The sequence below is a fragment of the Mauremys reevesii genome, linkage group 26 (genome assembly GCF_016161935.1).
Source record: "Mauremys reevesii isolate NIE-2019 linkage group 26, ASM1616193v1, whole genome shotgun sequence".
In the NCBI taxonomy this organism is placed as follows: domain Eukaryota; kingdom Metazoa; phylum Chordata; order Testudines; family Geoemydidae; genus Mauremys; species Mauremys reevesii.
Genome location: NC_052648.1, coordinates 5787493 through 5804841, shown reverse-complemented (window position 1 = coordinate 5804841; position 17349 = coordinate 5787493). Strand labels below are relative to the sequence as shown.

The 17349-nt window shown below is 56.0% G+C and overlaps 1 protein-coding gene across 4 annotated transcripts in view; it reads left to right on the top strand.

The window, feature by feature from the left end:
• Positions 1–1481: 1481 nt before the first annotated feature.
• HCN2 (hyperpolarization activated cyclic nucleotide gated potassium and sodium channel 2) overlaps positions 1482–17349 on the top strand; it is a 39926-nt gene continuing 24058 nt past the window's right edge. Inside the window, exons 1-2 of one of the 4 annotated variants that reach the window (XM_039516131.1) lie at positions 1482–1724; positions 13329–13752. In XM_039516131.1, coding sequence (XP_039372065.1) covers positions 1579–1724; positions 13329–13752 — 570 coding nt within the window. In that variant the 5' untranslated portion in view covers positions 1482–1578. Of the gene's footprint in view, positions 1725–2386; positions 2397–11288; positions 11356–11532; positions 11579–13328; positions 13753–17349 lie in introns of those variants that run through there. The other 3 variants (XM_039516130.1, XM_039516129.1, XM_039516128.1) reach the window with 3 other exon arrangements.

The window sequence follows — 17349 nt, the reverse complement described above, 5'->3', positions numbered from 1 at the left end:
GGAGGGGGCTGTGCTGCATTGCTAAGACCCGGCAGCAAGAGGGGACTCCGGGGGGGACTGAAGGCTCAAACCTGAATTCTTTTTCCCAGCCGAACTTCTGCCTCTCACATTTCCCTCCCCCCTTTTCTCTCTTCTATCCCCTCTGCCCATCCCTCCTGTCTTGCCTTCCTCTTCCCCTGCCCTCATTTCACTGTCACATGCTGCTTTGTTATCCTCCTGGGTCCCTCCTCTCTCTCCTTCCTTTCTCCCTCCAGCGTTCCCTTTCTCTTTGCCTTTCCACCGCCCCCCCAGTCCCCTTTCTCCTGTCTCTGTCCCTCTCTCCGGTCCTTTCTTCAGTCTGATCCAGCTCCCTCTCCTCTTGTGTCATCCCCTTCTCCTGCCTTACTCCAACCCCCCTCCACCCCTCCTGCCTCCTTCCCTCTCTCCCCTTCCTTCCCCCTCCATCCCTCCTGCCTCCTTCCCCCTCTTCTCCTTGTCTCTCTCTCTCCCTCCACCCCTCCTGCCTCCTTCCCTCTTCTCCTTGTCTCTCTCTCTCCCTCCATCCCTCCTGCCTCCTTCCCCTCTCCCCATCCTTGTCTCCATCTCTCCATCCCTCCTTCCCCTCTTCTCCTTGTCTCTCTCTCTCCTTCATTCCTTCTAGCTCATTCCCTCTCTCCCGCCATCCCTTTTGCCTCCTTCCCCCTCTCCCCTTCCTTCCCCCTCCATCCCTCCTGCCTCCTTCCCCTCTTCTCCTTGTCTCTCTCTCTCCCTCCACCCCTCCTGCCTCCTTTCCCTCTTCTCCTTGTCTCTCTCTCTCCCTCCATCCCTCCTGCCTCCTTCCCTCTCTCCCCATCCTTCCCCCTCCATCTCTCCTGCCTCCTTCCCCTCTTCTCCCAGTCTCTGTCTCTCCCTTCATTCCTTCTATCTCATTCCCTCTCTCCCTCCATCCCTTTTGCCTCCTTCCCCCTCTCCCCTTCCTTCCCCTCCATCCCTCCTTCCCCTCTTCTCCTTGTCTCTCTCTCTCCCTCCATCCCTCCTGCCTCCTTCCCCTCTTCCCCTTGTCTCTCTCTCTCCCTCCATCCCTCCTGCCTCCCTCCCTCCTGCCTCCTTCCCCTCTTCCCCTTGTCTCTCTCTCCCTCCCCGCTTCCCCCAGCCGCCCCCCGCCCCCCGGTTCTCCAGGCTCGCTCGCTCTCCCCGCCCCTCTCCCCGCCCCCCGGCCGGGCTGGGCTCGCCACTCGCCGGCTGCGGCTCTCGGGCGGGCCGGGCGAGGGAGGCGGCGGCTGCAGCATGCGGACGGGCAGCGGCGGGGAGGCGGCGGCCGGCGGCGGCGGGGCGCCGGGCCCGGAGGAGCGGCCGGGCCAAGGGGCCAAGCGCGGGCAGCGGCAGCTGCGGGGCGGCAGCATGAGCGGGCGGGCCGGGAAGGGCTCCCCGAACGGGGAGTGCCGGCGTGGGGAGCCGGAGGCCGAGCCCCAGCCCCCCCGGGAGCCCAAGGTCTCCTTCTCGTGCAGCGGGGCCGAGCCCGAGGGCGGCTCCCCCGGGGGGCCGGACGGGGCCGGCGGGGAGGAGGGCGGCGAGCCCCGCGGCAGCCAGGCGAGCTTCATGCAGCGCCAGCTCGGGGCCATGCTCCAGCCCGGGGTCAACAAGTTCTCGCTGCGGATGTTCGGCTCCCAGAAGGCGGTGGAGCGGGAGCAGGAGCGGGTCAAGTCGGCGGGGGCCTGGATCATCCACCCCTACAGCGACTTCAGGTGCGGGACCCCGGGGGGGGGGGAGATCCCCCCGGCAGCGACCTCAGAGACGGGGAGCCCGGGAGTGAGGGGCAGAGAGCCCGGGATGGGGAGAGAGGGGCAGGGAGCCCGGGGGAGGGGTGAGCCCTGGAATGGGAGAGAGAGGGCAGGAGCCAGGGAGCCCTGGAATGGGGGAAGTGAGGGGCAGAGAGCCCGGGATGGGGGGAAGAGAGGGGCAGGGAGCCAGGGGAGCCAGGATTGGGGGGAAGAGGGGCAGAGAGCCCGGGATGGGGGAGAGAGGGGCAGGAGCCCGCGGGGGTAGCCCCGGGATGGGGGAAGAGAGGGGCAGGGAGCCTGGGAGCCCGGGATGCGAGGGGAAGTGAGGGGTAGGGAGCCAGAGGGGTGGGCCTAGGAGGGGGAGAGAGGGCAGAGAGCCCAGGAGAGGGGAGAGTCTAGGATGCGAGGGGAAGTGAGGGGTAGGGAACCCAGAGTGGGTGTGGGCCTAGGAGGGGGCGGAAGAGAGAGGCAGGGAGCCCAGGATGGGGGTGGGGGTGAGTCTAGGATGGGAGGGGAAGAGAGGGGCAGGGAGCCCCGGGGGCGGGGGTGGTGAGCCCGGGATTGGGGGGAGAGAGAGGGGCAGAGAGCCCAGGTTGGAGGAGGGAGCAGGACCATCCACTCCTACAGCGACTTCAGGTTCTGGGGGAGCCAGAGGGGCAGGGGAACCTAGTTCATCTCCTCCCCCCCCCATCCCACTGATCAGCCCCTCGGGGGTGGGGAGGAAGCTGAGCGCCAGGGGGAGAGGCCGGGGCTGGCTGGGAGGCCGGCGATGCTTTGGCAAGAGGGCACCTTGAGCTGTCTCTGGAGGGTGGAGGGGCTGAGCGGAGCCCGGGCTCTGCTTTACACCTTCCCCTCCCGTCTGGCCATGGGGGCGCGGGAGCCTGATCCCCAGCTGAAGCCGCAGCCCCATCTGAGCGGGCACCAGGCCTCCGGCTTCCCTTGGGGACAGGGAGTGAGGAATCCAAGCTGGGTGCCTTTGACAAGGGCATCCCTCAGCCCTCCTCCCAGGAGGCCTCTGAAGCTCTTAGCCCTCCCGCCTGTAACCAGACAAGAAGCCATCACAGTGACCCAGCAGTGTTCAGAGACCCGGCTTTGTCCGGGGGTCGCTCCCAGAGAGGCAGAAATGGGAAGGCAGCTGCAAGGAGCAGGAATAAAATATGGCCCAGGCTAGTGGGCAGTGGTGCCCCCCTCCCCTCAGTCGGCACCTCCCTGCCATCAGCACTGGGCTGGCCACGTAAACAGAACGGTGGAAGGTCGGGTGGGCATGACAGCGGCCGAGGATCTGGTCTCTCCCCTTATTTAAACATCAGTGATGCAGCAGCTTTGTGTGTGTGTCTCTCCCCTCCTGCACTACAGGGTGTTTTAATGAGGCCAGATTGTGTTCCTAGCTTTAATTCCTCAGGGTGGGTGAAGCCAGGTCCTTGGTGCCGAGGCTTCCCAGCAAGATTTTCATCCAGCACAGTGGGACTAGCGCCCCTTGGGACTCACAAAGCAGAACGCAAGCTACTGCAGCAGTGTCTGTGTCCTTTCCATCTGGCGCGTCATACGGTATTCTGTCCCCCCGGCCCCAACCTCCTCTGCCAAGCCCCCGGGAGAGCTTTGACTGGTCCCCGTGTCTGCAGAGTTAAATTCAAACGGCCGGGGGGAGGCGATTGAGCTGATCAAATATTGTACAGCTATGTGGGGTTTTGTGATTGTTGTTATTGGGGGCTGAAAAATTGCACATGACCCACACTCTCCAAGGCAAAAGACTGTGCAAAGGATGCAGCTGTCACCAGACATCTGGGTGCTCAAGCCCGCTTGGGTACCATTTTCTTCCTCCTTCCCATGCTGTTCCTGCTCTACCTGCATCTCTCTCTCTCTGGCAGCATTTTGCAAGTAGCAATGCAGGCTGTCTCCACCCCTGGAGAGTAGGAGATGCAGAGCACCCATGCGGCGGACAGAAAGTCTTGCAGTTAGTTCCAGCCCCTCTCTTGTGGTAGCCACTTAACCTTGTTTCCTGGACCAATGGGTTGTTTTATTCCCGTGATGGTTTTGCTGCTGCTTTCTGTCGGTTTATATGGGCATTTCCAGAGAGGATTGAACTGAATTCCAAAGCTGTGTGTGGGGCTGTGACGAAGTGGGAATGTTCTTAATGTTTTCTTTGAATACTGAGTGGGGAGTATTGACCTGGGAAGGTTGCAGGGGAGTTTTGCTGGGACTGGCTGCATTGGGGATGGGAGACTTGCCTTGAGGGAGGATACCTGAGCACATAACATGAGAGCCCAGGGCGGGGGTTGGAGGCCAGGTGACATCTTTGCCCAGGAAACTGGACAAAGGCAGGGGGAGGAGCCGGGGGGAGGCTGAGTGAGACGGCTGGCGGGAGTTTCAGTTTGGAGCTGGCTGGGAAAAGGAAAGGGAGCCCAGATGAGGGTCTTGCCTCCCAACGGGGCTCTGGCCTCCCTGCCCCTCCATGGACCTAACTGGGGGTGTCCTGTTGTCTGTACCTGCAAGATCTGTCTTGGACTGTGTTCCTGTCGTCTAAATAAACCTTCTGCTTTACCGGCTGGCGGAGAGTCCTGGTGAATCGCAGGAAGCCGGTGGTGCAGGGCCCTGTCTCCCCCACACTCCAGGACAGGGAATTTTGGAGGCTCTTACTTATTTGTATCCAAACAGCACCTACAAGAGCAGGGCCCCGTGGTACTAGGGGCTGTACAAATATGTAGTGAGAGATTGTCCTTGCCCCCAAAGACAGGACAGACAAAGGGTGGGAGGAGAATCCGGGGGAAATGGTTTGGCGGAGCTCACACAGCAGGTCAGTGTCAGAACAAGGGATGGAACCCGGGTCTCCTGACTCCCAGTCCCGTGCCCTGTCTCCATGGGATCGGGCTGTGTTTATTGTCCGGTAGGTAACCTCTGGTTACATGCTTGCGGTAGCGCGTGTCAGTGTTTGTTTCCCCAGTTCAGAAGACTCTAGCTCCTGTCCGCTGACTGCGATTCCTTACAGGAATTCTCCAGCAGGGTCCCATCCAGTGGATCCCTTTCCCCCCGTTCCCATGGAGTGGGTCCCTCTCAGGGAAGGGGCCGTATGTGCTGCAGGGCTGAAACATGGCCCAGATACTCAGAGGAAAGGCTCCCTGATATATGGCCTTCCCTAATCCCATTCTAACAACCTGTAGGGTCCTTAATCTTTTTCTATGAGTCTCTGGTGTAACGAGCGCTACCTTTCCCCTCCTTGTCAATTACCACCACACATCATTTGTCCTGAGGCATTAATGCAGAATAAGCAGCTAGCATAAAGAGCGTGATTTGCTCCAGTGTAGAATGAAGGCTCAGCTCCATAGAAATCAATTCAGTCCCAGTGGTTTCAGGTCAGAATCTGCCCCTGAGTGTCTCTCTCCCCTACCCTCCCCCTTTCATTTAATTTGTCGTAGCTTTGTTCTAACGTTATCTGGGGTGGTGCATTTAAATGGTATTAGAGCATAACTTGCATTGACATCTCTTTGTTTCATCTTGACATCGTAGTGTCATCTCCATTGTCTGTCTTGACCTTGTCATAATGAGATCACTGTGGCAACGCTCGGGCTGTGTTTAAGAGAATTAGGAATTACCAGTGCCATGAAGAACACGCTTGCTCCCCACAGGCTATTTCTCGCAGACAGACACTGGGGCCGTTTCAAAGCTTTTCTTTTAAATTGTGTTTTAACAAGAGACAAGAACAGACAGTGCCTTGCACTTCTGGGGCGCTTTCGGTCAGGGCTCTGCAAACGCTATCCATTGTGCGTCTCCACTCCCCTGTGAAACATCTCCTCCTCCTCGATCCCATTTTACGGCAGACAAGTCACTGAAGTCCCCGATTCTGCAGTGGGCTCTGTTTCGGCAAATCCATGTGCTGGTTACGGAAACTCCTGATGCCAGTGGAGTTCTGCCTGAGCACCAGGCTCCGCTCTTTCAGAGCTCCTGGCAGAATTGAGGACTAAGAGATTTGCCCAAGATTATGCAGTGAGTCAGTGTTAGAACTGGGAATAAAAATCCATGTGTTGTTTCTTGTGATGTGCTTCAATCACAAGGTCGTCTGGTAGGCAGCAGCGAGGGCAAAGAACTAGGAGGCGAGAGCCCTGGGTTCTGTTCCCAGTCCTGCCACCAACCTGCTGTGTGACCATGGGCACGTCACTTCCTCTCTGTGTTTTTTCCCCCTCCCATCCTTTGTCTGTTTTGTTTATTTAGGCTAGAAACCCTTTGTGGACAGGGACTCATTTGCTAGTATCGCTTGGGGCATTTAGGTGCCGAATAAAAAGAATTCATAACAAATCCATCCTGTTACATTCACAGATTTCATACGTACACCCAGAGAGCAAAATCCAGGAAGAATTTATCTCAGAAATCATATCAAGGTGCATACGGATTTGGCTTTATTTGATTTTCACTCTCCATGTAAATGCTTATGCTCAATGATATCTCTCATCCCAAAATCTGATCAGGCTAATGGAATGTTTCCAGCAATGTTTTCCTTGCAAGATCCATTTTCTCATTTTAAGATAAAATCATGCCCATCTGCATATGTGACATCACTTCATAATCGCACCCATTTGCAGAATGTATCTCATCACAGGCAGAGCACTATAATTATTCATGCAAAATGCAAGGGGGAGATAAAGGTCCTATTTACACAAATATTGAATTACTAGGAGGCAACAGGGTGGCTGTTTCGTATCACTAGTTGCAAATCTGATAAAAACCTTATAAATTACAGGCTGAAACATACGATGCAGAATTGACCCACCCAGAGATGAGCTGTCTTGTGTTACCCTCTCCATGTATTTCCTGTTCCTGGTGCCTTTTTAAAAATGTCTAGTTTGTGCTTTTATCCCCAGTCGAAGCTAAACTTTAAAGTTAAGATGAGACAGGACTCATGGGTTCTGTTCCCAGTTCTGCAGTGGCCTTGGCAAATTGCTTAATTTCTCTAAGCCCCAGCTTATCCCTCTGTAAAATTGAGACATAGGAGGGTGAAGAGATGTAATACACCAAAACAGTTTTACATCCAGCTGATAGGAACAAACTTACTGGGCAGACACAAGGTCTATCTAGTACAGTATCCTGTTTCTGACAGGGGTTAGTGCCTGATGCTACAGAGGAAGGTGCGGGAAACCCCACAGTAGACCGATGTGGAATAATCTGTCCCCACATTAGGGTACGTCCTGATTTCTAGTAGATAGAGCTTGGTTTAAGCCCTGAAGCATGCACACAACCCGGGAACGTTAGAAACGAGAGCAAACACACTTTGGATGAGTCAGTTCATTGCGGCTGCAAATGTGTGTGTGTGTCTCTGTGTATTTGCTTTGGGACTGTCTGGTACAGAGAAACTCAGAGTTCAGGCTGAGGATCAAAACGTGCCTAAGAAATGACTGGGACTCCTGTAATCTGACTCAAAGGCACCATTTCCCTGCAACTGCAGATGGGAAATAAACCCGGGCAAGCCGCAGGTTTTTATTTCTGGTGAGCTCCCACTGGTGGAGCAATAGCTGCTGAGCTCCCAGGCAAGGATATGTCAAAGCAAGTCTTATGGCAGGTGTGTGTTTTAGATAAACAAGTTTGTGCCAATTAGCTGAAGCCTTTATACCCATGGCAAGTTACCCATGTGGCTTTTGATGCTGCAAAGCACGCAGCTGCTCCTCTGGTAGTTTTACCAGAATTTGTATTGCTTCCTTGGGATGTCTGGCCTGTTGTTTCTGGTGGTGGCTTTTTAAAATGACGCCGTAGCTCCATATTTATATGCTGCCCTCTCTCTGCGCGCTGAGAGACCGCTCTGATGAACTGGTTATTGCTGAGATCCGTGGTGATTCCCCCTTGCTATGGAATGAATGCAATGTGGTCATATTTGATAGATGGGAGCCAGACTTTGTAGTTTGTTCATCAGGAACGTGAGCTAGCAACTGCTGCTTCGGGGGCAAGTTTTAAGGGTATGGGAATGTTTTTGGGTGACGGCTAAGAATGCTGCAAAGCAATCCCCCAAAGGATCCCCAAAGGAAATCGGTGGCCAATGAAATGGCGCACACAGCTGTGTTGGAATCCTTGCGTACTTGACTATTTGAGATTGGGTTCAATAATGTAGGTCTCCCTGGATCTTAAACACTTGGGCCAACTTTTCAAACCTGATTTTTACAGTTAGGCTCCCAAACCCACTTAAATAAGTGCCCGGTTCCTTTTCTCAAAAGCGGCGCTGGCCCACTGCTCCCGTTAACTTCCGTTGGCTATGTGGGTGTGCAGCTTTTCTGAAAAACAGGCTGTTTATACGTAGGTGCCTCAATATTGATTTAGGAGCCTAACCTTAGACAACTCAGTATGACACTTTTGGCCTTAAGGCCTGATCTAAAAGGTGCTGAGCACCCACAAAGCCAGTGGGTGGCAGTGTGGGATGTGGGTGCTCAGCATCCCTGAAAATCAGGACCTTGCTCTTTGTGTCTTTAAATCCTTATTTATCCCGACGGCTGTTAACCTTCAAACAGCATCATGACTAATTAAATGTTGAATTGGTTAATGGTAGGGGGGATGCCGGTTCCTTCCCTGCTATTACACGAGTCATGTGTTGCTTGTTTACTCTCTTGAGTCGCCCTAAAATTTCTGCTTTCTGCACTCTGGTAATGAAGCATATTCTAGGCTGGGCTGGAAAAATATTTGGTTGCACTGTTTCATTTTGGGGGTTCCACTGCAGTGCCTGTCTGGTGATGTTGGTTGGTTGCTAGCGAATGGCCCAGGATAGAAGACTATGGAGATCTGTTGTTGGCGGCCCATACCCCGGTTGGGGTGACGGGCATGAATGAATGAATGATGTTTCATTTTCTCTGGCATTCTGCTGCTGGGGATCAGTTTACAGATGTTCTCTGCGCTGAATCTCTGACCATGGTGAGCTGTCTGTGGTGCTGAATTTGAATAAGCTCGAGATTTCTGCCTAGGAGGAATCATATCATAGAATCATAGGACTGGAAGGGACCTCGAGATGTCATCTAGTCCAGTCCCCTGCACTCATGGCAGGACTAAGTATTATCTAGACCATCCCTGACAGGTGTTTATCTAACCTGCTCTTTAAAATCTCCAATGATGGAGATTCCACAACCTCCCTAGGCAATTTATTCCAGTGCTTAACCACCCTGATAGTTAGGAAGTTTTTCCTAATGTCCAATCTAAACCGTTCGTACTGCAATTTAAGCCCATTGCTTCTTGTCTTATCCTCAGAGGTTAAGAAGAACAATTTTTCCCCCTCCTCCTTGTAACAACAGTTTTCAAGCACATCAAAGGTTATCATGTCCCCTCTGAGCCTTCTCTTTTCCAGACTACACAAACCCAATTTTTTTCAATCTCCCCCCATAGGTCATGTTTTCTAGACCTTTAATCATTTTTGTTGCTCTTCTCTGGACTTTCTCCAATGTCTCCACATCTTTCCTGAAATGTGGCACCCGGAACGGGACACAATACTCCAGTTGAGGCCTAATCAGCGCGGAGTAGAGTGGGAGAATGACTTCTCGTGTCTTGCTTGCAGCACTCCTGCTAATACATCCTAGAAGTAGTGTTTGTAGGAGGAATGGGGTTGATCTGATTGTTTGCCCTGTTGTTGCATCTGCAGTCTTGAAATTGCAGTGGCAAAATTTAAAAGGATTAGTGCAGACGTCTGCCCCAGGCTTCTGCGCTGAGGGAGTTTAGAACTCTCAAACCTCTGGGACACGTTCGCAGGAAATGGTGGTAAGGGAGTTGCACTGGCATTGGCAGTGCTGTTATGATTTATGATTTGTATTGGGGTCGTGCCGCTGGCATGGGCCAGGTGTTGTGCAAACACACACAAAAATCACAGACCGTGTCCCACAGAATTTACAATCCATTGTCTTCATAATCTTGTATTCTCTCCTGATGGTTGGGTTCCTGTTAGGTCAGGGAGCAGGGTACCTTATGGAAGAGGTGCCCAGAATTTACATGCTCAAATCCCATCTTTAATTGCTTTTAAAGCTATATTTTAAGTAACGTGGAATGGATCCCTTCTTCCATGCACTCACTCTCCCCTGAGGAATACTTACTAAGTTGGCGTTACCCATCTCTGCTGCGTGACTACACAGGATAGCTCTGATGAAAACACAGCAGGTGATCAGGGCTGGTTTGTCAGTCTCAGTGGCCCATATTTGGCCCCTGATTCCCATGGGGTTGTAATGGGATTCAGATCAGAGTAGATTTTTGCCCAGTGTGTCTATATTTATTCGCTCAGTTTTTCACAGCCCTTGGCAATCTGGCCCTGAGCTACGTTGGGGGATCTGCCCCTCTGTTCCCCCCCCATCAAATGGCACGATGTTCCCTTCCTCCCCGGGGTGCTGTTAGACTCAGTGAATTCTCTGTAAAGCACTTAAAGATTGGCTCTGCAGTATTACTATGGGAGTTCTGTTCCTGGCCAGTAATGCAGGATGTTGCTGCCTCCATCTCTATTTCTTCCTTCAGTCTAACAGCCGTTTCATTCACCCCAGACCTTCCAGCTCTCAGCTAGACCTACCAAGTGCCAGCCTGGAGCCACTGCACCTCTGTAAACACTCAGTCTGCAAGAGCTTTTCCCTTGCCTCCACCGCTCGCCTCGCGGCCTGGCAGCAGCAGAGAGCTTGACCTGGGGTCGCCCAGGCCAGCGAACGCTGGGGGGCCTCTTGGTGTTGTGTGACCGGGGCTGGCTGCAGGCGATGCTGAGCATTGGCCTGTGATGGTGCCAGTCAAGCATGCCAAGAGGCACGCAGGTGCAAATCTTGCATGCAGACCCTGTAGCGGAGGCAAGGACAGAAAGTTTTGCTTCGGCCGGGCCCCTGGAATCCTGAGGATTTGCTGCAAACTCGCCGGGCAGAGCTCCCCTCGAGAGTCTTAGGGGTGTTTGGGGATCTAGCTTGTAGAATCTGGGGCAAGATGGCTTGTGCAGTTGTTACTGGATTTGGGGGCCTTTCTCCTCCATCCGTCTCCCCCTACTCCAGCGTTCCCTGAACTCTAAGACCCTACCCTGGGACCTTGAAGAGGAAGGTCTTGTGGTTAAGGTGCGACACGGGAACTTGGGAGACCTGGGTTTGATTCCCTCTCTCTGCCTCAAGTCTCTGTTGGTAGAATGGGGATAATACTTGAGTCATGGGACTAGCTTGACTAATACAGGTGAGGCACTCGGATTACTGTGATGTCTGGGTAGGTGGAATCCCCACCACCTACTCGGTCCCTGAGGAGGTCCCGGTGGAGCTCTCTTGCCACCCGTCGCTGCCTCCTTGACCGGCCAGAGGGGGACCCTGAGACACAGCGATTAGGTGACTTGCTCAAGGTCATACAGGAAGGCTGTGGCGGAGCTGGGAATAGAACCCAGGCCCTCAATACAAAGCCACTAGATCATACTGCCTGCCTCTCCTCTCAGCTGCGAATGTTCCCTCTGCATCCTGGGGGGATAATTGAAGGGTACCTTGGCGACGCACCCCGCGCTGTGCTCTGAAGTCATAATTGGGCAGTTGTGACATCACTAGCTGTTGCCATGGAAACGTCTCAGGTGCAGGCTGTCACTGGAGAAAGGTCAGGAGGCTGGCTGCAAAGGGAGAGCTGCGTTTCCTTTTGAAAGATGCAGGTTTAATTCTATTCATGTGCCAGCCTTTATGGAGGGGGGAGGAGAGCCAGCCCCCCCGCAAATATATAGTAGCTCCTTAGCCAGGAGTGACCATGTATATCTGTCTGCTCCCCCTCTCTGGCTTTTCTGTGGCTTTGCTGCTTTTTTGCTTCTTTCTCTTTGGCTTTTTTTTTTTGTGCGGACGCCCCCCCAGGAACTGGACGAGTAAATGGCCATCCTTAGCGTAAGCGATGAAATACCCCCCGTCTCCCATGTAGAAAACGAGGCTCTTCGGAGCAGCAGCCTCACCCGTGCTGGCAAAAAACGCATCCCGGCCCCGTGCCATTATCTTATCAAGCAGGGTATCTGGTGCACGGGGACGAGAGGCTGGGAATTAGCCGCCTCCGCCAGTTGCTCAGAGGCACCCGGAGGTTAGACAGAGGGACCACGGGGGGATGCAAGGGGCCCACTGGCTGCGTTCCTGGGTACCGAGAGAGGAGGGGGTGCAAGTGTTTTTCTTTAGCATCGGGCTGTTAAACCCGCAGCGTTCTCTCCGTGTCCCCCCACCCCACACACCTGCGCAGACACACGCCTGCTCTGCTGCAAGGGGCTGGTGCGTTCCCGGAGAGGGTGAGCACCGTGCTAACGAGGAGACGGGAGCAGCATGCTGATGTTAGGATGGGGCCGTGGGGCTCAGCTTCGACCTTGCAGGCGCTTGGGAAAGGTCCTTGCTGGCCCTGAAGGTGCAGGGAAGGGCCAGGGGAATTGGGGACGGGTGGAAAACACACTGGGGAGGTGAGAGTAGAACCCCACAAACCTTAATCCGCCCCCCTCCCTCCGTCTAACGGAGGTTGCAGGAAGCTTTGGCTTAAGCTGCAGTTGTACGTGATTCAAACCCAGCCTCTCTCTGGAGGCAGTCCCTGAGAGCGAGCGAGGCTCCCTTCCCCTCCCCGCCATGTCCCCCCTTCCACGTGGAGCCTCTGGGGAGGTGGGGTTTCTGGAGTCAGTGCTCTGTCCCTTCCCGGGACAGGTTTCCACCTCTCGGCCCTGAATGGGTCCGGGTCAGAGGGCTCCGATCTGGCAGGAAGCTGTTTGTTCTCGGAAGGGAAGCGCTCTCAAGGGGTTAGAGCAGGAGGCTGGGAGTCAGGACTCCTGGGTTCTGTTCCCAGCTCCAGCGCTGCCTTCCCGGCATGACCAGGAAGGACGAGGGAGCCGTGCAAAGCTCAGGAAGTTGGGTGGCCGGTAGGCCCCGGGTTGCTGAATCGGGGTCCATGCCCCTTGTCCCTGCGGTGCCTCTCCCAGCCTGGCTGTTTGTCCCAAGCAAAGAGGGTTTGCGGATCCCCCCGGCTGATGGATCTCGCTACATTTCCTGCTGCTCCGTCTCCCTTCTCTCCCCTTAGCTCCCGTTCTATGGTCCAGCCCGATGCTGATCCGGCACCTTGAACGTGCACAGACCTAGAGTTAGAAAATCCCCTGCCCTGCAGAGCGTGGGGCCCTGCAGACCCCCCACCATGGGTGCCCTCATCCAGCCCTTGGGGGAGGAGGGACGGGACACAAGGGGAAGCTTTTCCCGGCAGGTATAGGCGGGGGTGGGGGAGGGAGGAGAGGGAAGTGGGACAAGGGCTTGTCTGGCATCAAGGCACCACACGGCATGTTGCCCCTTGTACCTAAACGCTGCTGCCACGCCGCCCCTCCGGGGCAGAGCTGGCGAATCGACCCGTCACGTGGTGACTCCACCCTGCGCTGCTCGGAGCCCCGCACAGAACTCAATTTCTGCAGGGCTCGGGAGCTCCCTTCACACGGGAGACGCCTCCTCCCCTGGCAAGGCAGCGCTCCCGCTGCTTCTCCCCTTGCACGGCCTCCCACCCCAGCTTCCCCGGAGGGTCACGCCTGCAGGAGGCCGTTGTGAGGATGGGCAGGGGCGGGAGCACAGTAAACCAAGAGGGAACCCGGAGGGCTTGTCAGTGATGTCTCCATCTGCTCTGCCTCTCCAGGTTCTACTGGGACTTCACGATGCTGCTTTTCATGGTGGGCAACCTCATCATCATCCCGGTGGGCATCACCTTCTTTAAGGAGGAGACCACGGCCCCCTGGATCGTCTTCAACGTGGTCTCTGACACGTTCTTCCTCATGGACCTGGTGCTGAACTTCCGCACCGGGATAATCATCGAGGACAACACGGATATCATCCTGGACCCGGAGAGGATTAAGAAGAAGTACCTCAAGACCTGGTTCGTGGTGGATTTTGTCTCCTCCATCCCTGTGGATTATATTTTTCTCATCGTGGAGAAGGGCATCGATTCGGAGGTGTACAAAACGGCCCGGGCCCTCCGCATCGTCCGCTTCACCAAGATCCTCAGCTTGCTGCGTCTGCTGCGCCTTTCCCGGCTCATCCGCTACATCCACCAGTGGGAAGAGGTAAGGGCCCGATGGCCTTTGGGCACCTGCCTGCCGCTGAGGCCGGCTGGGCTGCATTCCCTTCCTCCGTCAGAGCACAGGCGGCTTCTTGTGGCGCTCTCGCCCCGAGTCCAAAGGGCTGAGACGGATGAGTTCAGGCCCCACAGCTCGAGGAGATGGTGGGTTATGGCTCAGTAGCCAGAGGTGCTGCTTGCTTAGGACTCCAGCCAAAGAGTCCTGTGCCATCGGCCCCTCTGCAAAGCAGGTTCTTGTTCCCAAACGTGCAGTGGGTTTTGCTGATATGGGCCCCTGCCTGCTAGGAATGGATGAGACCTGTCAAACTCATTTCACACCGGCCACCAAATCGCCATCAGATGGTGATGACTGGCTGCCACTAGTACAACTGTCCTGGCCTGGATTTTCCTGTCATCTTAGTAATAATGGGATCGAGTCTAACGTGTTGTCTCGCTGGCTCAGAGTGCTTTACAACCCTAAGCTAAGTCTCCTGGTGTCCCCCATAGCTGGGGAAACCGAGGCACATGCACTGAATGACTTGGTCTGATGTGGTCAGAGCTGGGAATAGAACCCAGGGATCCTGACTGCCAGTCTCCTGCTCTAACCGCTAGGGCGCACTCCCACCTTCTTTCAGCTTGTGGATTATTCTTAAGGCCCCTCCCACCCCACCCGTGTATTACCCCTGCATCTCCTCCTGCACCCCAGAGAGGGCACGGTTGGGGACACGAGTCTATGCAGGGTGCCAGCCTGGCCACTGAGCCAGGGTCTCACCCCACGAACCCTCCCCTGCAGCTCCCCGCCCCCTCTGTGACAGTCCCCTTTCCCCTTGGTGCCAGCCTGAAGAGCCAGCTCCTCCCCAGCTTGAGAGGCTGGTGACGGGGGGTGGTGGTTAGGGTGTGTATCGTCACCCCCCCTTCCCCACCCCGGACTGAGCGTCGCCGAGCTGACAAACCCTTTGTTGTGCTCGCCAGCTGAGCAGGAGGCTGAGTCTGCAGGCATCCGCCCGTGTGGATCCGTATCTGTGTCCGGAGCGGGAGGGAGTTGGGCCGTGGTTACCTGAGGCGTAGGTTGCAACTGTGTGTGTGTGTTTTTGGGGGTGGTGTCTTTTGAGGCTCCCTTTGAATTGGACAGGCTGGTCCTTCCAATGGAGGGCAGCCCCGGGTCAGCCCTGGGAGGGGATCGCATCCCGCAGCTTGGGTCATGGATCAGGACTCGGTTGCGCTAGGCGCTGTACAGACGAAACCAAAGGCCAGTCCCTGGCCCAGAGAACTGTCAGTCTAATACGAAGGTGTCTGCTGCGCGTGTGTGGATTCAGTGTGCTGTGTGCGCACACAGGGAGACACAAGTGCCTCCAGGATTGTGTGTCTGATAAGTGTGCGCTGTCCATTTGTGTGGCTAGAGACGTGAATGGATGTCAGTGCGTGTGTCTAGGCACGGGCGTCTGTGTGTGCACATTCACACCCTCATGCGCAGAGACAGCATGGACTAGTGAACTGGGGCCCGGAGCACCACTGCCACTGACTCGACTTTGAGCAAATCCCTTCCCATCCCCTGCCTCAGTTTCCCCTTCTGTGAAACAGGCTGTCTCACAAGGCCGGTTGGGAGGATTCGTTGTCGTGTTTTCTTGCCTCCACGGCACTTAAGCACACGCAAAGCGCTGTGTAAGGAATGTGCTACGGGGCAGGTGAGGGTTGGACGTGTAGCTTTGTGGGCAGGGCTGTCACGGTAAAAATAGAAGTGAGTAAACTACACTAAACCCCGGAGTCCCTATATGAGAAGTAGGAAAATTCCCTTACTCGCAACTACGCAGCATGGTGTGTGTGTGGGGGGGGTGTTATGTGCACCCAGGGCTGGGACATGCCTCTGCCTGCATGTGCGGTGTGTGTAGCGATTGCTTCTGTGTGTGGTGTGTGTACCCAGTTGCCGGTGTGTGTGCCGGTTGTTGGTGTGTGTGCGCCAGTTGCCTCTGTGTGGGGTATCTGTGCCAGTTGCCGGTGTGTGTACCAGTTGCCTTTGTGATTGTGTGAACTGTTTGCTGGTGTGCGTAGCAGTAGCCTCTGTGTGTGTGGCCAGGTGTGTACCAGTTGCTGGTGTGTGTGTGGTGTGTGCTGTTGCTGGTGTGTGTAGCAGTAGCCTGTATATGCGTGGCAGGGTGTGTACCACTTGCCGGCATGTGTGGTGTGTGCTGTTGCTGGTGTGTGTAGTGGTAGCCTGTGTGTGCGTGGCGGGGTGTGTACCAGTTGCCGGCGTGTGTGGTGTGCGCTGTTGCTGGTGTGTGTAGTGGTAGCCTGTGTGTGCGTGGCGGGGTGTGTACCACTTGCCGGCGTGTGTCAGTTGGAGTTTCCTGACCGCTCTGCTGGCTCGGGCGTTGCAGGGGCAGTGCTGGGAGCTGTCTGTGGCAGGGGGAGCAGGGCCCGTCACCCGCTGCCCCCTGAGCTGCCACAGGAGCGAGACGGGCCGTGAACTGCCCGCGTCTCTCGCTGTCTGCTGCTCTCTCTGGGGAGCCAGCGGGCGAGGGCACGCTGGGTGCGAAGGCAGCGCCCGCGCCCGTCTCCTCGCAGGTAACGGCTCTGGGCGGCGGAGGGGATGGGATTGACTAATGGCTCTGCCGCCCAGGCAGCGCTGGGAGGAACTGCAGTGTGGAGGCTGAGCACGGTGACATCAGCTCGGGAGGTCACGGAGAAGGGAGTCCGACCCCTCTGGGCTCTCCCCGGCCGCCCCTCTCCTCCACAGTCCAGCCTGGCGAGGTCGGGGGGCTCTGGGCTGGAGTTTGGCAGCTGGAAACTCCAGGGCCTGAGGCTGTGTCTAGCACAGAGAAGCCGACCAGGCTGAGCTTTGAAGGTCGCAGCCAGCCAGGGCTGCAAGCCTCCAGCCTTGGCCTATCTAAGCAGGGGCCCACTGACGGGGGTAGCGCCACCCAGTGGGTGCCCTTCACTCTGCCCCTGCTGGCTGATTGTTTTGGCAGGGGGAGGGGATGCTAATAAATGGGTTGGACTTGGGAATTCCTGGCTCCTGGGGCTGAGGTCTGAAAGTCGGGCCCTGACTGAAATGAAGTGCTGAGCCGAGCCCCCATTGCTTCACCCCACAAATCTCCGTGCACGGGGCCAGGGGGCCTGGGAGAGGCCGGGAGAGGCGGCTGCTTTGTCCCTAAATTCCCTCGTCTCCCCCCGTCTGAAGATGGCCTCTCCAAACCATCCCCATCTGCCTCTCCGCTAGCAGGAAGGGGAGCGAGCAACTCAGACTCCTCAGCAGGGGCCTGCCTCAGTCGCCCCTGACTCTGCTTTCTCTTCCCGGCTCCCTGCCCGGCTCCCGGTCGCCTTGTGGAGAGACAAGTTTGCTGGGCCTCATCCCAGATTTTAGGAGGAGTTTTCCCATGACCCAGAGCCCACCACCCGCTCTCAGCTCTGCTCCACGGACGCCCGATGCTTGGCTCTGGGAAGGGAGCCTTGGCAAAGTCCTACGGATGGTGCCACCTATGCTATGCCTGGCTGTTTTCTTCCTAGGTGACCCCAAATGGTCCCCCCACACACACCTGTGACCCCCCCACACACAGCCTCACTGAGACTGGCTGTCAGTGGCTGATTAGCATGGCCCAGGCATTTA